Below are 21,124 nucleotides of genomic sequence, written 5' to 3'. Positions count from 1 at the left end.
GCTTAACGTAAAGAGATTAAGTCAGTATTGGTATTGGCAAAAAACATACAATGGACCATTTGAAATGGGACTATTAAAAATGCCTGGATAGAAATAGTTTCATTTATTTAATAGTATATCTTATGTAGTATTGAGGGAGAACACAGCAGTGATCTTGTAAGGAAGCTACTCTCCGGAGCTGGTTCTCTTTTATTTATCAATGTATAGATATTGCCAGTACAACATTGTCACTAATTCTGGCAGTTCAGTAAATCCTTCCTTGTTTTGTTAGCATAAATTCAAGCTAAGCTTTAAAAATGCTTTGAGATAAGTCCTGTATTTGTCAGATGGTAAACCAGAGTCTGTCTTCATTCTTAAATGCAGAATGTGAACAGACCCACATGAAGAAGAATATTAAAAGAGCCTTGCTGGATCAGACCCAAGGTCCATCTAGTGTACTGTTCAGTTCACACAGTAGGCAACCAGCTCCCAGTGAGAAACGTCTCAGTGGGAGATAAGTGAATAGCACCAACATGCTCATGTTCTCCAGCAACTGCTATAGATAGGCTTACTGCTTCTGATACTAGAGGTAGAATATAGCTATTGATAGCTGCCTTCTGCCTGAATTTGAATTTCTTTTTAAAGCCATCCAAATTAGTGTATGTAGGTAAATCTTGTGGTAGCAAATTTCATAATTTAACAAATACTTCTTTTTACCTCCCTTGAATCTCTTAACTGATCAGCTTCATGGGATGACTCTGGATTCTAATCTTATGAGGGAAGGAGATTTTTTTTTCTGTTTGCTTCCCATATACCAGTGGTGCCAAACCTATGGTACGCATGCCACAGTGGACACACAGAGCCCTCTCTGTTGGCATGCCAGCCAAGTCACCCCATGTGCATGCTCTGAAAGGAGTAGCGGTGCCAGGCGATGATGTCACAAGCCACGACTCATTAGCCACAACTCACCCAAGCTTTCTCATGGCCAGTCAGTGCGCTGCCAAGGATATATATATATTTGCTTGGACTGGCTGTGAGTTGTGTTTTCTAATCTAAAACCTCAGTTTTCAGGTTTTATTGCAGTGTTGGCACTTTGCGATAAATAAGTGGGTTTTGGGTTGCAGTTTGGACACTCGGTCTCTAAAAGGTTCGCCATCACTGCTCTATACCATGCATATTTGTATATATACCTCTACTCCTATTTGCCTTTTCTCTAACTTCAACAGACTGAGACATGGTAACATTTCTTCATAAAGGAAGTGCTCTAGCCCCATTAGTTGACCTTGTTTGTTTTTCTTCCAACTGAACGATGTTCCTTTTAGATGTGGCAGCAAGAACTGAGCACAGTATTTTCAGTGTGGTTGAACTATAGATTTGTATATGGTATGTATAAAGCAGCAGTTTTATTTTATATTCCTGTCTGAATTACGTCTTCCCTTATTTGTCTTGTTCTCACAGCAGTGGTACAATGGGTTGACATTTTCACTGATCATTTTCACTACAACCCCAAGATACCTTTCTTTGTAACTCACTCCAAGATCAGATCCCATCAGCTTATATGTAAAGTTGGGATTTTTGCCCCAACACATATAAATTTACACTTGCTAACATTTGCTATTTTGCTGCCCATTCTCCCAGTTTGGAAGGATCCTTTTGGAGCTCTTTGCAGTCCCTTTTTGTTTTAACCACCCTATAGAATTGTCATCAACAAACTTGGCTATCTCAGTGTTCTTGCCTACTTCCAGAAAATTTATAGACAAGTTGATAAATGGCAATATCATAAGCTTTCTCTATAGGTGTGTTTATCCAGCATCTGTTTTCATACTAATAGATTACCTCATGTGTATGTGCGTACATGTGCACACATGCAGTTCATGCTGGGAGAAAACCCGTTTATGATCATGTAAGATTGGCTTAAACCAACACACCACTTACGCTGTTTCTAAGTGGTTACAGAGATGAAGGAAAGGCAGAAGGCTCTTAGGGTATAATTCTACGTGTGCTTGGGCAGAAGAAAAGTCCAGTATGCCCCAGATAGCATGGCTGACTGGGAATTGTTGGGAGTTGCAGGATGTTTTTCTGTCTAAATAAGGATAAGATTGTGCCCTTAGGCTGCAGTCTGTACTCATTTATATGAGAGTAAATCCTGTTAAACTTAATTGGGATTACTTATGAGTAGACAAGTAGAAGATTGCACTGTTAGTGATTACTAGATCTGTAGTATTATGCCAAAACATGGTTAAAGTTCACTAAAAAGCATCTGCCTGGAGGCTTGTACCACAAGCTGTAGCACTGCCGAACTACCACAGTGCTTGGTGTTCATGAATGTTTGACTTAGTGAAGAAAGAGATTCAGTCTTGAGTCTGATCAGTAAAAATTGCTCTGTTGTGATGAACATTTATTTGTGTCAATTCCCAGCAACACAGTGATAATAATTGCAACTGGGCTTGTTGTGGGTCAGGCAGATTTTCCCTCTTATCAGCGCTGCCCATCCCTTGAAGTGACTTAAGTGGTAATTACATTCTCCAGTATGATTCTGGTTACAAATGGTACTGTACATGGCTTGACCTTGTGGAAATGGCAGCCATATTATATTGGGTCATGCAGATCACACATTATAATGTTGATGAGGCACACAGCTGCTATGAGAACTGTCAGAAGCAGCAATGCTATTGTGGCACTAGATTCAGAATGAGGACTGGGGAGATAAGTTGGAACTGGAGCACATACTGTGCTAGTGGCCTAGATCTAGGAATGCTGTAGACCATGAAGGCAAGAGGCTCAGACTGTACTTGGCATATTCAGAATAACAGATTTTGCAACCTAGTGTACCTCTACTCAGAAAAAAAAGCCCTATTGCATTTAATGGGTGCTACCTACAGATAATGAAATGAAATTATCAATCCCTCGTTTCTAAGATATGCTTGCTACTTTAGAGTTTCAAGGCCTTTATGCTTGGAATATCCTGCTCAGTTAATAACTTAAACTATCTTCGTAGCATGTGCCAGAGCTAAGGTTACTGTGGAGACTATAACATCTAATTATGACCAATTAACCAGAACTGCTTTCAGGAACACCATCAACCTGAAATGTCACTTAATTGGCAGCTAAAAATAAGTGGCTACACCTGTGCCAATTGATACTGCTTAGTTTCTGGATTTTTTAAAGTCTAACAGATGTAAGAACCCCAAATATGCAACACATATGGTTACTCTGGGAGTTGTAAAAATATATCAAGTTAATCATTTAAACACATAGTATAATGTTCTGATTTGTTGTCCTGATCTGTTTTCCGGTGTGTAAGTCACACCCTGCATGTAGACTGCATAACAGAAAGAGGGCAAAGCTCAGGGGAGCAATTTTCCTTAGGAGCATGGGTTTTTAGAAGTGTATTCTCAGAATAGATAAACTTCTAAAGTATTTTAAAGTGTGATTGTTCAGTATGACCACTTTATAATGCACCTAGGAGATTTTAAGTATTTGGAAGTATCAAAGTTTTACTCATTAATGGAGGGTGGAAAAATCTAAGGCAGGCATTTTGAAATACATCATACTTATAGATGACTAGATAGTCCACAGTGTCACACTCTTTATTAATCATTGCTTCTTCAGGGTGCTGGTAGGACATTTAACACTAATTGGGGCTTTGAATTAGATGACTAGTGCTCCTTTTTGTGCAGGAGAAATAATGATGCCATCAAATTTCATACTTACTGTCTTGAATTTGGAGTTTGTCTGGATCGTGGCACTTGGCTACATGATGTTTTTCCAGATGTTCTTCTGCTGCTTAGCATGTAATCAAGCACACCTCTGTTCCTTTCAGTTCCTTTGAGTGACAGGGGTCCTGGGATATTAGATTTTCTGGGACCCTTTTCCTGGCAGTATTATCATGAGCATGCACAACAGTATCTCAGCTGCAGGAAACTCTGGGACATTTACTTTCCAAGGCCTTTGAATATCCACATTAAGGATTAAAATTCACTGAACAGCCACTTTTTTAAAGTTTTGGGAATCTGGGATGCTGATTATTTTGAGGAGTGGGGAATAGCTTGGTTTGCAAAGTCTTACTCCAAATCAAGCCCAAATAGTGTGTCCACCATTGATCATTATACTAAATTTTACCTTGCTTTTGAAATCACTGCTTTAAGAATAATTGCATCTCTGTAATCATCTGCAGTATTAAACAAATGCTGTCTTGAAGACACAAATTTTCCATAGAGATCTTCCAATGAGTATGAAGTGCCAAATAGGTCTTACTGTGTAGTGCTATCCCTTGTATTCATATTCAGAAGTCCTACTGAGTTTAATGGAACTTAAACCCAGTTAAGTGTATAGGATTGCAGTCTAAACTGATTTTCCTGTCCAGTCTTTATTTAATATACTAACTGAAAGTACTGTTTTATTTTGGGAAGGGGAAGACAATGATATTTCTACAAGACGGAAGTGCTGGGTTCTCTAGACTGTATATGGGTGGAAAGTATGACAGATCTGCTTAAAGTAGGTATAGACAGTGTTAACTGCATTAAGAAACAACATAACCCAATTGCTGTAACATCCAGTAAAGCATGATCTGATTTTTGATCATTCAGAACAAGAAAAATCAATGGGAAAGATGAAGCAAATGCCAGGTAGTCTGTTTTAGTCTGTTGTAGCAAAGAGCAACAAAGAGACTTTGAAGCATCTTAAAACAGAAATGTACTATGGCATATGTTTTCATTGATTGCACTTCATGTCATCAGATGCTGTCCCAGTTATGTATCCATCTTCCTTCTGGTTAGAAAGACCTGGTGCATCAGTCAACATGGCTGTGCTGGAAGGGGTAACATCAGAAGCCATTTTAAAAAATCATTGCTTCTGGTACTTGCTGGAGAACAAAACAGACAGATGGAGTGTATAGTGAAGAAGAAAAAAACTAAAAGCATTTTGTCATATTTTTATTAGCGTAAAAGTGAAGCATCCATACGCTTTCAGAAATAAACCTGAGAATGAGATAAGTGAACTTTTCTGAAAATGATGTGCAGATGATGAAAGGAAGACAAGGCCATAGGAAGTCCTAAAGGGGGATGCACTTCACACAAGAGCAGAGAAACACAAAAAGCAAGTGCCATTAAGGCCTTTAACAGCTTTACTTATTCACCGTTCAGTTACTCTAGTGCCACCAAAGAAAGCATTCCACTAAAATAACCAGAGGAAACTATCCTGGATATCCATTTAATTTTTAGCTTATTTGTTTATTTTAGTTTACAACAGAGAACGGGAAATTCAAATCATATTTTACACTGCTACCTTATAAAATATGTTTTCCTTTCTCTCTCTTTTTCTGTGTCTGTGGGGGGGTAACTTTGTTTTATAATAAGTTAATTATTCAGTATACAGAAATACATAACCAGCAGGGATTCAGCATGATTTAAATGCTTAATGCATCCTGGGAAGAACAAAACAGAACATGTATGCTACTGTCATCCATGACAGTTTGACATGAATTGTGTTACGCACAAGGATGTTCTGTATAGTAAATATATGAGAATGAGCTTAGAGTATCATCGCTGGGTTGTTAATACAGATTTATCCCAAACAGTTGAGCACATACACATTATGATGTTTTCCACCGTATTTTGAGTTTGAGTATACACATTGTACATATACTATTTGTGTATGTTGTCATATTCTTGCGAGTGTGGTTGTTTGTTTTGGTTTGGTTTTTCATGCATATTTAAAGATTAGCAGTCATAGAAGATATCAGCTGAGGGACTTGCAAGTAAATTTTTCTGTATTTCAGTAAGCATCTGTTTTTCCAAAAGAATAATAGTAACTTGCATAGGCGATGAAGAAAATAGAATGCCTAAGCAAATTTTTGGTTACCTCAAAAGACACTTCATCCTATGTTAAGAGCGTTTCCTGACACACACCAAACAACCTTTGTGGACACAATATTGCCATTTGTTTGTGGTGCATCTTGCATGTAGTTTGCCTGCTTTCCACACCAGATGAAAAAGTGTATGTATTTTATTAATTAAAATACTGTATTGCCTGCTCATTTGCACCTTACTATTGGAATCTATGTACTTTGCTCTCTACAACCATTGCGGGTTTGTTTAATTTTACTATTTATGCTTAGAGGCAAGATTATTATGGCATCTTTTTGTTTCTTTGAGAGGGTGTTCATGATGCTCTTGGAAGCTCATGAATATAATTTCAATGTTGTCCGGGTGCAAAACAGGGCATTGTTGAAAGCTGCATCTACTTAGTTGGATCACAGCAGGCAGCAAGTTAATATGGTTAGGTATGCTAATAAAAAAACGCAAATAACTACAAAACCAAATGAAATCCTGTTGTTATTGCAGCTTATTAATTCAAAGATCTGATTAGGTACATCAACAGCATGGAAATCCATGGAAATTTCAACATTAAGCCTAGTATCTTAGGAATACTAATGATGCTGTTGATGTTTGAGCTATTAATCTTATATTAATAATTTTAAGAAATCTGCTGTGTAGTATTGACAGCATTCAAGATATTGTAAAAAACTCCCTTGTTTAAGAGAATAGAATTAATATGGAGTATTTTAACTGGATACTTTAATGAAAATTTTCATTAAAATATTTTACATAATCCTGTAGATTTTTTCATGTTTTCTTTTTATTTATTTATTTAAAACATTTCTATGCCGCCCCCATTGCAACAAAGCCTCGGGGCGGCTCACAAAAAATACATAAAAACATACATAAATAATAATAATACAATAATTTAAAAGAAAAAACATTTAAAAACCCCCGGTGCATTCTCGGCTAATTTTAAAATCCTAATTAATTCAATAATTTAGCAATTAAAATAAGTTTTAAATAAAAAGGTCTTAGCCTGGCGCCGAAAAACAAATAACGACGGCGCCAGGCGGACCTCCCTGGGGAGCGCATTCCATAGATGGGGCGCCACAACAGGGAAGGCCCTCCTCCGGGTACTCTCCCTCCTGATATCCTTCACGGAGGGTTCCCGGAGAAGGGCATCCGTTGCTGATCTCAAGGTGCGGGAGGGCATATATGGGCGCAAGTGTTCCTTTAGATATCCAGGTCCCAAGCCATTTAGGGCTTTATAGGTCATAACCAACACCTTGAATTGGGCCCGGACTTCAATCAGAAGCCAGTGGAGCTGACAGAGAACTGGGGTTATATGAGAATAACGCCCAGTTTAACAGTTTAAATTAGCTTATATATAATTTATAAATATTAAATATGACCTGAGCATTCTTTTTTATTTTTAGGCACTGGATGTTGACCGAACTGTTCTTTATAAAATGAAGAAATCTGTAAAAGCCATAAATATTTCTGGTTTGGGTATGTATAATCTACTTACTATATGCTTCAAATCATGTATTAGAATATAAAAACATTCTTGATCATTTTCTATGGTTATCTGAGTGGTGCTGATGTCATGCTGAATTCTAGTAAACCATAGTTTGCATCAGTGCTTTTTTTTGTCATAGAATGCGCAGGAACAGAGTTCTGGCACCTTTTTTTGACAGATTTTCTAAGTTTTAAAAGTAACTTTTGAAAATTTGATGTTTGGTCCATGTGGATTTGGATCGCCCTGATGAGCGTAGCAGGTCAGCGGCAAAATCATTAAAACAGTGCATGCGGGCTGCTTGTGTGTTGAATCCGATGCGTGCGTGCTTTGTCCACACTGGTTGTGATGGCGCTGCTTGGCTTGTGATTGGTCATGTGGTCGTGCGCTGAGTGCTTATTGCGGGTGGCGACCGTTATGTTTCATTACACAACTGATGTGTGTGGGTGTGTACAGTGATTGAAAAAAAAGCACTGGTTTATTACAAAAAAAGCACTGGTTTGCACACAGGAAGGTCATGAATGAGGACTTGCTCCCTCATTCTCTTTCTGGAATGTTATTCCTTCCCAGTGTTAATCATGGTTTCCAACTGCATATGAACAAACTATGCTTAACAGATGTTTCTCTCATAAAGCAGAAATTGAAAAAGGTGGTTTAATGGGGGTTTGCAAGAGAAGTTTTTGCATTTGCACATGGGTGGCCAATGCCTGGAAGGAAGAAGAAATGGCTCTGGAAGGAGCGGGGGGTGGGGGTGATTTTTCCTGTGGAGAGCAGGGGCCACCTCTTGCCTATTAGAATCAGCTCAGATAGAGTCATCCAGGTCCAAGGAGGAGGCAGAGGGTATTGGGGCAGATGACTTTGCAGCCACATCTGCACATGGACAGATGCTTTTCCCACATCTCAAAGTTAATTTATTATGTAAACCATCTAGAGAGCTGTGTGGCTATGAGATGGTATATAAAAATGCTAAATAAATGAATGACAATGCTTTAATTTGTACCATTGTGTAACCTGTTATGCTCTAAAAATAAAAGGATTTTGCTTCTAAAGTCTCATCTAAATCTGCTGGAGAAGAAGAGTGAGGGAGAGAAATGCTTATGACAGTAATGCTAAGCTTGCCTTTAGCATTAAATGAATTAACTTGGAAATTAAGAACTTCTTTTCCCCTTCTCCAGTCCAGTTGAAAGGATGAAACTAGTTATTTTCCTGTCTGTTTTCAGCTAATCACAGTTCAGTTCTAAACTCATACATACTCTATTTAACCTTAACTATGGTTTAGGGAAGCAAATGACTTCCGACTGTGTAGCTTGATCAAGTTAGCTTGATGCCGTAAACCATAGTTAAGCACAACAGTAAACAATGGTTACTTGAAACAGAAGCAAAGCCTTAGCTTTTCCTTGTGGTGATGCTGGACGAGGAGAGAAGGGGTAGAGTGCATCATTAAAGTCGCATTAAGCAACAGTTTAGCTTTAAATGCAAAGTCAAGAAGAATGTGATCACAAGGCTGAAATTTGGAAACGACTGTTTTCCAGCAGATAGTATTCTGTGTGCATTAAATTATTGCAGACACATTTGTAGCAGTAATTTTACAGCACAGGCATAAAGTTGAGCCATTGTTTTTTGAAATTCCTGAACTTCGTTTTAGGGAATTCATTAATAGAATTCTGTTGTTGTCCAGTTTTGGGAGTTATCCTTCCTTATGTTTTTGGAGTGCAGTGTAGCCAAATGACTTACCCAAAGGATTCAGGTGATCCTGGGGTACCTGAAGCCTACATGGGAAGTGCTACAGTTACTATAATTTCTGGATAGAACTAGGATTGGACATAAGAAGAACATAAGAAAAGCCATGCTGGATCAGACCAAAGATCCATCTAGCCCAGCAGTCTGTACACATGGCGGTAGACATCTGACTAGTTCAAAATATTGATGAAATATTGATGAAAAGATTAAACAGGATCGGCCCCAGGACAGAGCCCTGGGGGACCCCGCTTATCACTGGCCGCCATCTCGATGATTCCCCACTAATGGTTACCCTCAATTATTTGCTGGAGAGATGGTGGCTGTTGGGTTAGGGGATTCAGCAGGCCAAGAAGGTTAAATTTGGAAGGAAGCTCTGAGTTCAAAAAAATTGAGAAACGTTATATGATGAAGCAGCCATAAGACTGGCAACTCTGCATTTGCTTCACCCTAACGTGAATATGTGTAGAGGGACTGTTTGTATGGGTTGGGATGCAGTAGTGGGCAGGAGAGGAATGCTTCAGTGTTTCACTGGCCCTCAGTTCTTCCCTGCAAACAATCCTTCTGGCCTTGAACTTGTCAATAAGCCCAAGTGAGGAAAGGTGGCTGGTAGGTGAGGGGAAGGTTGGCATGCATACAAAGATGAATCAGCCACTCTCACTTCCACTGCTGTAGTAGTCCATGTGCCAGGTAAAGGGCACTACTGGGAAGGAGCACTGCCAGAGACATTGGGAAACCTCTGCTGGGGAGAGTAAAAAGTACTGACAGCTGCCAGACAAAACTAGAAAAGTCAGATGTCATGTTGCAGTACTCCGAGTCATGGTTTGGAGGGTCTGTGTCAGAAGCTGTCTGCATTTCCATAGTTTTCCATATCAAGTTATGGTTAGGCTTAATCAGGAATATCTCCAAATTAGCCTTTGCAATCTGCTTTCAACCCATTATTTCAAACCATGGTTTGGAAACAAGTGTTAAAAATAGTTTTCTTCTGTTTGGATATCGTAGCAAGTCCAGCTTAGAGGAAACTTGATAAAAGAGGTAGGAATTGGCTTGTGAGATGAAGAGATGAGGTGCAGAAGCCAATGGCATGTTTCTTGGTTATTACAAGGCTCCTCTGAATTGAGTCTGTATAAATTACATTGAATTTCTTGGGGCCAAACTCCATGTGATGTGTTTAAACAAGTGTGCTTCACCTGACAGCTTTTATTTGGAAAAAGGTAGCCCCTTATAATAGAAATAGAAGTCAGACACAGGTGATTCCCAGTAGAAACATGAAATATGAACAGCCCACTGATATCCTGCATTGGGACCCTGTTAATTGCAAAACAATTATGAACTGTGTAATAACTGTTGTATTTTTATGTTTGGTGGCCATCCTTGGAATAGTTAATATCCTTAGGATTATAGAAGCACTTATTTGGAAACTTGTATAGTGTAATATGTCTCTATGGTCTTATCTGTTTTGGGACTGGCATTATTCATTTCCTTGTGTGGTTTGTGTTTCCTTTTCCTTTTTTCTGTATTGTATTTCTTTAGGCACCAGTCCTATAGCCTCTAGACAGTTTATGAGGGGCCATAGAATATTTTGGATTCTCAGATCTGAGTCTAAAGATGACTTTGGAGCTGGGGATCAGAGTTCTGAACTCTTCTGTGCCTCTTAGCCAGCATGTTATGAACTGTACCATCTGGGAACTGTTTCTGAGGCTGGGAATGCAACTTTGGAGAGGAGTAAAAGGATGCATTTCTGGGAAGGTGGAAGGGGGATTCTGGAGAAGCCAGGGTATGAGTTATCCTGCAGGCTCCTCAGCCTCCTTCCCTCCCCTTCCAAAACACTTTCACTAGATGGGCAAAAAGCCAGTCTAGCACACATGCATAGCATGAGTACAGGGAGGCAAAGATCAATTCAGCTGCTCCTCTCACCCTGTATAGAATACTAGTAAGTCTCTGCATTTGGGGGCTTATGACCATCAAGGGTACAAACTGTGGGATTATATCCTATGTTCTGTGCTTGTTTACTTTTGTCAGCTAAAGTCTGTCTGGATATTCATAGCACTGATCAATATGCCTGAAATGCTCACTGAAGTACTTGCGTGTACAAGCTTCTTTGTTTGTCTTGGTCCAGAGTGACAGTTCCACTGAAATGAATGGCGATGCTTTTGTTGAAAGGGTACGGGCATTTGACTTCTGTATATAAATTACAATGCCTGGAAGAGAGTGCTGGATATGCTAAGGGAGAGAGGAGTATTTTCTTATCCTCTGTTTAAAAGAATGTGTTGAGGTAGTCATCTTGTTCTGAAAAATGTATAATCAACCATTTCTTAAATAAAAGCTTTTGAAAAGACGGAACCCAATAATTATAAATCAACCAGTATTTTTAATTAGTTAAATGTGATAAGATTTAGAGGAAGGGGTTTTTTTAAAAAAAAAATAAGTAACTAAAGAATAGTGATTGAGTGCTTATATGTCTGAGTTATTCATTTGGAAAATGTTTAGGTTTTCATGAATATTGTGGTATCTCAGTGTACTCATTTTTCTTTTCAGATTATCTTCTTCTAGTCTACTATGCATTGTTGATTGTTTGTATCAGTGGTAGATAACTTGTGTTCTTCTAGATGTTGGATTACAACTGCCATCAACCCTAGACAAGTTGCCCACTCTTGGTCTGGTATATAGCTTTGGATGTTAGAAATTATTTTAAATATTTTAAATGAATGTAGTCAAATCACTGCCTTTGCAAAATTACCAAGAGGGAGCTCCTTTTATTTCATGGGGTACCATTGCTAGCTTATGGAATTAACATAGCATTTGTTCTCTTTGAAGCTCATGTGGAAAATGAAGAACAGTACACTCAAGCTTTGGAGAAATTTGGCGGAAACTGCGTCTGTAGGGATGATCCAGATTTAGGAACTGCTTTTTTAAAATTTGCTGTATTCACAAAGGAGTTGACGGCACTCTTCAAAAACCTGGTAGGAAATGATTTAGTCCTTCCTAAATATATATTATACAGAATTGAAATTGAATGGTGCAGCTTAGCTTTCAACTGGAATAAATTTGATATATGGTACTTGATCCTATAGAAAGGCCAGGACTTTGATAGACACTAAGCTTGGCTGTCCTACTAATTTTACAGTTACCCTCCAGTGACATCTAAGGATGTACATTAGAATGTATTTCAGCTAAGTGTATTTTTAAAAAAAAAATTGAATGACTGCTGCTGAAGCTTAGCTAACAGAGCTTTAAGTTAGAAATTTAAATGTCTAGAGTTGAAATCTGCTTATGTAGGGAAATATTTCATGTGTGTAAGTGGTGGATATTGTAAATGGGTGTAAAGACAACTTTGTTATCTAGCTCTCTCAAGGAGAAAGTTCCAGTATTATAATTAGTTTCTTTCTAAACCCTTTGTAACATTAATTGGTGTCCTCTAGCTGAACCCTCTCATGGGAGTTGGGTAGGAAAGTGTGGGAGAGGATGAGTAATTTTGACCTGAGTCTGCATTACATTGCAGTACAACTTCGTTCAACTGTGTTGACAGTGCTTGCATTGAATGAAGGTAGAAGGGGAACATCAAAAAAAATTAGCCATCCCTCTCAAAACTTCCTTTCTTTTTCCCCATATTTCAACATTAAATAATATCTAGTGCTGTGTGACCAGGAAGGCACTAAATATTGCCTAAAAAGGGCAATATTTGGAAGTGACCCTTATTCCCAATTTCTTTTTTAATTCTCTAAATTGTAAAAAGTCTGAAAAATGTTACCAGTAACATCTGAATGTTTGTATATGCAGCTCATCTACCTATAATTATGACCTAATATCCTTGCACATTATGAATGTACATTAGCAAGTTGATCCTCCTTAGATTCAGACAACACAATAACCCCTACTCAGGTGTTGAGTGTGTGTTGTTGTTGAACCATGAATTTGAACTCAGCTCCCCTAACAATCTGGCTAGGTTTAGACACTATGACAAGCCGTGGTGGATTTTGTGACCATTGTTGGTCCACTGCGTAGTCTGAACAGAAGTCCTGGGATTTCAGCATTGAAGTTTGGTCTTTAGAAACCATAATGAGAAACAATGGTTTATTCTGTGGTTTCTGTGTACCACCATGGGTTGTTGCATTATCTGAACCCAGGATCATGGTCTTCACAGTCATGGTATGCAGCTAACAGAGTCCTTTGGAAAGAGTGTCAACCATTCCAGCCATCTAGTCTCTATGTATTGACCAATCAAGAAGAGGCAGGTGACATAGGCAGGGACTTTGGAACTGAAGTACTTTGAGATTGAATGTCATGCACAGTGACTGATCGGATACATGTCAACAGTGGAAGGAATGAGCAGTGAGGATGGAAGCCATGACAAAGTAGAAAGCACTTTGTGGTTAAAAACAACAACAACATGACCATGCAGGGTTGCTTTGTAAGCTTAGCTTTCGTGGCTTATTAACTAGGACAAACCCATGAGGAGGACTCGTTTTTTGTGGATTTGTGACCTGTGAGTTGATACCCTTGCTTGTTATCTTGGTTGGATTCAGACACATTAACCTATGCTTCAACAATAACCCGCAGTTCAAGACAATTCTCACTGAACCAATACTTAACCTTTGAGTGTGTATCTTGCAGACTAATTTGCTATCATAGCAGCACTTATGGTCTGGCAGTGGCCATAGGATATTGGCTTATGGTCAGGTAGCTACAGCACCAGCGTTTGCATGAATGCCCGTTACAGTTCAGACACACTGACCAAGTTGGCATCACTCTAAGTGCAGTTAATTTCAGTTGAACCAGCTAATGTACCATGCTGTGGGTTGTCAAGTATTCAGGAAATGGAGCAGTGGATAAAATGTCTGATCCAGCCCTTTGTTCTTTACAGGAACTTTAAGGTATCTAGTTTTAGATTTTTTAAAAAATAAATTATTTACTGATTTTTGAATGTATTATAGAATTAAATGTACTGCAGGGACAAGTATAATACTCTTTTCCCATATATTTATTGCCTTAAAGTACACCTGATTTCTTTTGTTACACTACTGTAATAGCTAGATTGAAGTTCTGTAAACATATAGCCTGGGAATAAGTCCTATTGAATGTAAGATTGTAGTGTTGTTGGTTAAATTACAAAACTGCTAAGCTGTTTAATTTTTAATTAAACTATTAAATATGACCTCATAGTTTCTGCTGTTTTTATAAACTCATGCATTTTTTGTGAAACCATTTTATTGTGTTTTTCTAAAATGTTTATTTTAGCTTATGTGCAAGAAAACAGCTTGTTAAACACAAATGTGTTTATGTTATCAACTTGAAAACAGATATATTGTGGCTTCCTCTTTTTTGTGAGAGCTGACTCTTGTGTGCTGGGTATTGGGCTATAATATTTCTCAGCTCTTTCTTTGAATTAGACAAAGTCTTTGTGAAACTCATTCCATTGTTTGCTTTGATATTGATACATGAGGCACTTTACAGAAAAAGTAATTAAACACGTTCCTTGGCAATGCATAGGACATTCCTTGCCAAAGTTTCTGTTCATTTATTTGACACTGATCTTTGAATACAGTAGTGTCAACTGCCTTCAGTTTTATTGAGGACAAGTGTATGATAACAGCCACAGGTAACTTCAGGCTGTTTTTTTGTCTGGCTGTACAGGCAAGGTTACTCAATACCAATTGCCCTTCAGTCATCTTGCTCACAACCATATCAGTCCCTTCACAGGAGAACTGTGTCACATAGGAGTTATTGCTCTCTGGTGCTGTTTGTATAAAAACACTGCAATCCATTGAGTAGATCAGATGGTCTTTTTCACTTGATTGGTATTTGCCCACATCATTACAATTTTTGGAGGGTTTCGCAATGCCCAAGAGTTCCTTTTCTGCGGAAAGATGGTACTGCAAATGAAAATTTTCATTTCCACAAAATGAAAATCTTATGTCCTGCCCTGAACAAGCAGATCTGCTTTGCACTGGTACAAAGTCACCATGGAATATAATCACGTCATCCTAGTTGACAGAAAGTTAGCCATACTTAAAAAGTTCCATTGAGATCAGTGTAAAACTTTTAGTCATAACTAACTTCCTTGGAAAGCCAGTTCCTATATCTGCCCGAAGCAGTCATATCCTGCCTTTATTCCAACATGGGGTTCCTATGCATCTGTTCATCCATGCAACCCAAAACCACTTAGCTGCAGCAAAGTGATTGCAGGATAGATGAGTGTGGATTATGTGTGTGTCTTTAATAGGCCTGATTTTTTTTTTGCATCATTTCTTAAAATAGTTCTCTTTAATTTTAGTGTTTCTTCTTTCACATTTGTTTGGTTCAGCTCCCCTTTTTGACAGTAGTATTCTATTGAATGGCTACTGTTGCCTGCAGATGTTAATTGGCCATGTGCTACTAGTCTGTGGTACTTCAACACCCTGTTTCAACAGTCTCATTCCTGTAGTGCTTATATAATTATAGAGAAGACAGCTAGTTAAGCAAAGAAGAATTACAGACTGGTATGAGGTTCATTGACTGAAATGCCTGAATTAAAAAAATATATAAAAGGCTCTAGTTAATCCATGTTAAATATGTACCCATTACCCTTTAAATCTTCTTGGAATAAAGATACCAAAGGTAACAGTAGAAATATTAGGTATTTGCTCCAAGAGTATGACTTAGTTGTCTCTAAAGTGATAAACTAGTTTCTGAACTGTTGGGGTTGAATACTCCTTCATATTTATATAAAATACAAAATTAGTAGATAGAAAATGAGTATTTCAGGAGAAGGGTCATCTGTTTATTTGTAGTATAAAGTAGTGCTCCCCAGAACAGATTTATCACATTGCTTGTTTGCTCCTAAGGTACGTTTAAACCTTTCTGTCAGCAGTAACCTCCTTCCATAAAGTGACAAATATGTAGTTGAATATAGATAGTAGACTAGACATGTGAAGGTGAAGGGCAGAAGTTGAATGTGGGAGCTAGCAGAGGAATAGTAAGGTTCTAATTTTGTGGGGATGCCAATGCCACTGTGGTTTGTATAATTAATCCTGCTGTTTTATGAACCAACAGCTGTATATATCAGGATTAGAGTAGTAAAATGTTCACAGGAGTTTTAATAAGGCTGAACCACCTTTAAACATAGTGTAACTTTTGAGTCATCTGCTTTCACATATAAATGACATATTGATTTTGTATTTGCGGTGGTAGAAGAATCTAAGGATGGTGGGAAATGTGTCTGCTATTGCCTATATCCATATCTTGTGTCCTGCTGTGAGCTAAAACCTGCTTTAAATAATTAGGAGTATTACCCAAGTATAGTAATCAGATTTGACTAAAAGGTGCTCAAATATTTGTGAATATTTGTTTCTAATTAAGGCTATTTATGTTGTTGGAAACTTTTAGAAGGAAACAGGTTGTTAAAAAGGCTAGGAATAACATTTCTTTTTTAACTGGAATTTAAAAAGTTAATTTCCTTTTTATCTTCTGTTAACTTTTTAAACCAAGAGCCACTGTGGTGTAATGATTAAGAGTGTGGAACTGGGACTCAGGTGATCTGGGTTCTAGTCCCTGCTCAGCCATGGAACTTTGGGCTAGTCACAGACTCTCAGCTCAGCCTACCTTACAGGGTTGTTGTTGTGGGGATGTTGAGAGAAGGAGGAGAAGAATGATGTCAGCCACTTTGAGTTCTTTAAAAAGAAAAAGGTGCACTATAAATTTAATAAACAATAATATATTACTAATATTGTATTAAGAGATAAAAGATTGAATTGTGGGACTTCAATCTTCAGCATAGTCATTATCAGGCTGCTAGTCTGTCCTGGGAGACTCATGTTCTCTCATACTTAACACAAGGGAAGATTCTGTGTTCATAGAATAGGTAAGCCCATATTCAGGCATTTTCTGTGATGGTTTAGCTTACATCGCAGGAGTAATTCTTCTCTGCCTTTAACAACAACTTGGCATATATAAATGTAAGCACTTGAAGCTTTTCCAATTCCTGAATTTCCACTCTGGGGAAAAGTTTGCCCATGCCAGCTTGTTGCTGAGGGCACAGTTTTAGGAGTGGGGACAGAAATTTGGCAGCAATTAAAACGTTGGAACAGTTGTGTTAGAATATACAGGATTCAGCAGGAAATGCACTGAGAAATACTTCATGTGAGGACAGAAATAGTCCTAAGTATTAAAGCAACCTTGCTTTTTGGGGCTGAGAATAAATAACAATTATTTTTTCCCCAATCCATTCATGCAGGGCTTCTGTACTTCTACAGGAGCTGTTGACTTACCTTTTTGTTCCCTTTAGTAACTACTGTGACTGTATGATTGTTATCTTAAAACTCTCATACCCCTCTCCCGCTCCTGTAGGCTTGACCAAACAAAGGTCAGAGGAGAGAACTACAGTTTGGAGGCACCAGCTAGGGGTACTTGAGCATGAGCAGCAGTCCTCAGCAAGTAGATGGTTTGTTTTTTTCCCCTGGATGCCCAGATTTTAATTCCTTTGGTCCAATGGACAAGCTGTCCCCATGAGAAAAAAATAACCAACAGCTGTACAGTTTCCTTTAATGGGTGATGGACTGGAACAGCATCCATGGACTGTGAGTAGCCAATGCCTACAGTACATACTGCTGTAATCTTTCCAGAGAGTTTCAGCTATGGGTGATACAGAATTGGAAATAATAATAATAATAATAATAATAATAATAATAATAGCAAGAGGGTTACTTTGAGGAGAAGAAGGAGAGGAAGGCTAAGGGTCCTATATCTTTCAGAGTAGACTGTCATCAGTATCCTTTGCCAGCTCCAGATTGGCAACTTGAGGAAGGCAGTTAGTGGTACTTGGGGTGGAGTACAGCTGACGCTCTGGACTTTCTGATTGTTGTTCCCTATTATCGATCCATTTTGCTACTTTAATACATCCTCTTGAGACTGCTTCTGTAATAAAATACTTCTCACTTAGGCCATCTGGACTGGAATTCATGAGAAGCTGCTTGACATTATTACTATTCAGAGATTTGCAGCTGAGTGATATAATGTTGATTTTACAATCAGGAGCTTTTCCTTGTTGCTCTGTACAGTTCAATACTTTAGACCTAGCAAGGACAGAGCAAAATCTGTTAGGAAATTGGTCCAGTCAAAATGGCTTATAGTCTTTAAATTGTTTGTACTTGGGTGAGCCAAAAGAGGAGCCATTTTACAAGACTTGTGGTCAGAGTTGAAAGATACCTACCCTCTTTCAGCATTTGAATTTTGAGGGCCATGTGAAAGGATTATAACATTGTTTGAGTGATTCCTGATTAGCTAGGATTACCCACACGACCATTGGACATCATTTGTCATCAGTGTCATCAGCACCTATCTGAATCTGATTGGCTACACATTATTGGGCTGTCATTGTATATGAACCGCAGTTGGCTGGGATCACTCAAGAATAACATGAGGTAGAGATTTGCATAGTAGGAACAAAGACATAACAGGCACAAACAGTGGAGTATTAAGAGTCTTTGGAAAAAACTAAATGGGATAACATTTGGCTCAGACATTCTATATACAAATACATATTATTTTACTTCCATTTTTCAAAGCAGTTTTAGGTAAGGCACTGTACTTTGGATGTACTGCTCCACCTATTATAAGCATGCCTTTCCTTATTTGTACTAAGTTAAAGTTTAACATGAAGGTAAAACAAGATGGCCACAACTTGAGCACTGTGCCTTGGGAATAATAATAGTAATGAAAGGATGCATGCCCAACTGCTTGCAGATTTCTAATGAGATCCCTCATTATCTTTCTGCTTTCTGCAAATGTTGAAGCCCTGGAACTGTTGAAATCTTGAACCCACTGGGAACCAAAATGTAGGGTGGTGTGGCAAATGGAATCTTCCCAGGGACTCAGCATATATCAAGACAGGCCATCTCTGCTGTGTTTATAATGGCAGTAGTACTATGTATTCAGAGAACTATATCTTGTTTGTTCCTTGAGGTTTGAACACTTCTAGATCTGCCTGATAAAGTAATGGATGTTGAGCCTGACTATCATGATAACATCTTAAAAGTATTGCAATTTTTCTTGTAGATCCAGAACATGAACAATATAATTACTTTTCCACTGGACAGTTTGCTGAAGGGAGATCTAAAAGGAGTGAAAGGGGTATGTAGCATGGTTTTTTAGTTATTGCTATCATAAGTGTATTTTAAATGCTATCATAAGTGTATTTTTGAGGAAAGTATTCTCAACCACCACTCATTACCACCAGTCTTATCCCTTGTTTACAAAATATCCCCAATATTCAATTATGGTGATGGATTGATTGACTTTTGTGCTGCTCCTTAAAAGTGCTGCAGATCTAATACAATAAATCCTTGCTTTATGGGTATTGAGAGTTTGGAATTTCAGGCAGATAGGAACCCTGACACCTGCCGCTATTGCAATTATAGTGTATATATCATGATCATTTTGCAAATGCAAAATTATCTTGTTTTTTTTTTTTTGTGAAGGTCTGAAAATTTTCACAAAAATGTTTTTATATTATGTTTTATCACATTGAGAGAGAGCTTTGACTGTTGGTTTAGACAGAAGTGCAGAGTGCCGAAATACAACATGGACTAGCAATGCTTGACAGGGACCCATAAACAATTAACTCAGTTTTAGGATTTACCATCCATTTAAAAAATGCTCATCATTTTGCAAAGAAACTGTCTTTGGGGAGTCACTTATGCTTATCTTTTGGCCATCATGAATTACCATGCTCACAGTGCCTACTCAGATGCTATTTTCTGCCCAAACTTCTCCTTTGGGGGACATTGGGAAGGAACTCTGTCCCACGTGCCTTCCATAGAGACATAAGGGACTGTTCACTGCGTCAGACCCTCAGTCCATCGAGCCCACTGTTGCCAAGGCTGACTGGCAGTGGAGGTTTTCAGGCAATAGTTTTCCAGCCCTATGAGTCGATGCCAGGGTTTGAAGTTGTGTTCTTCTGCTTACAAAGCACATGCTCTGTCTGAGCTATGACCCTTTCCCTCAGTGAATGGAGAGGAAGAGAACAGCGGAGGATGCTTGTGAGCTCAAGGCTTGCTTCCAGTTTTTTTCCTTGGAGAATTGTGGAAGCACAATAACATATTCTCCATCCAGAGACTTAACTGAGAAATAGGCTGCCACAGAGCCTGAGTTGGGTGTGGAATTGGTGGACTGGTGGCAGGGTGACCTGGTCATGTTTAGCTGGAGACCAGAATGTGCATCTTTCTGTGTTCCTCCTCAAACTATGCATTGCTGAGACTTAATTGGACAAGAAGGCCAATTACTGTGGTCAGAACTACAGCCTTGCAACTGAGGCTGGAGAACCTGCCTTGAGAACTCTCCTGGATCCTACCAAACACCACATGGTCTCCAACATTGAAATGCATCACTTGCCACAACATTTTCTGTGAGTGGGGTGAGAACTTTGTACTGAAAGGAGGTGCTGACTAATTTATGACTAAGATGAGAGTTCAGTTAGCCAGCCATTGAAATAATTTGGCAGTAGAAAACAGCTTCATACAATACATTTTAGAATTTTTAACCTTTTTTTGAGCTATATAGAATGAAATGGTTCTGTGTATTCCTGAAGAAAAGCAGTGATCTCACTTAGGTAGTTTTCACTTCAGTATATGGGGGTGGTTTTGTTTCTTTTTTCCTCCAACTACTCTCTTGCTTCTTTTTCTTTTGTATGAATATTTCTATTATGATGTCCCTGGTTATTGTTATCCAGAATTTCCTTGATGTTTATGTTTATGGAAAAAAACGTGTGTTTTGTCTGTGTTGTATATATCAAAAAGTGTTCATTTAAAGAGAATAAGGTTGAAACATTCTATTTCTGGCAAGTTGCTTACAGTTATTCAGTAAAGGGATTAGAACAGAAGCAGTTAACATAGTTTTGGTGTAGACTGCTTATGAACTATATTCAGAGAAAACATTAAAAATAGGGAGGAAATGTGAAAATGTCCGAATACTGAAATTTTTATTTCCATATATTGACTTACTTTTCTTGTATGGTATTGTTGTGATGAAGAATATATTTTTAATCTATTCCATAACAAGTCCTCCTTAGGTGGATACAAATGGTTCATTAGTTACT

At 38.3% G+C, this 21,124-nt stretch overlaps 1 protein-coding gene across 3 annotated transcripts in view; it reads left to right on the top strand.

The window, feature by feature from the left end:
* ASAP2 (ArfGAP with SH3 domain, ankyrin repeat and PH domain 2) overlaps positions 1 to 21,124 on the top strand; it is a 109,066-nt gene that overhangs the window by 21,732 nt on the left and 66,210 nt on the right. For all 3 annotated transcript variants that reach the window (XM_044418394.1, XM_044418386.1, XM_044418377.1), the window contains exons 2-4: positions 7,238 to 7,310; positions 11,872 to 12,017; positions 19,087 to 19,161. In XM_044418394.1, coding sequence (XP_044274329.1) covers positions 7,238 to 7,310; positions 11,872 to 12,017; positions 19,087 to 19,161 — 294 coding nt within the window. The remainder of the gene's footprint in view (positions 1 to 7,237; positions 7,311 to 11,871; positions 12,018 to 19,086; positions 19,162 to 21,124) is intronic.

Source organism: Varanus komodoensis, unplaced genomic scaffold (genome assembly GCF_004798865.1).
Source record: "Varanus komodoensis strain SLA01 unplaced genomic scaffold, ASM479886v1 scaffold10, whole genome shotgun sequence".
Classification (NCBI taxonomy): domain Eukaryota; kingdom Metazoa; phylum Chordata; class Lepidosauria; order Squamata; family Varanidae; genus Varanus; species Varanus komodoensis.
Note: the sequence above shows the minus strand (reverse complement) of the source record. Positions and strands in the feature narration are given on the sequence as shown.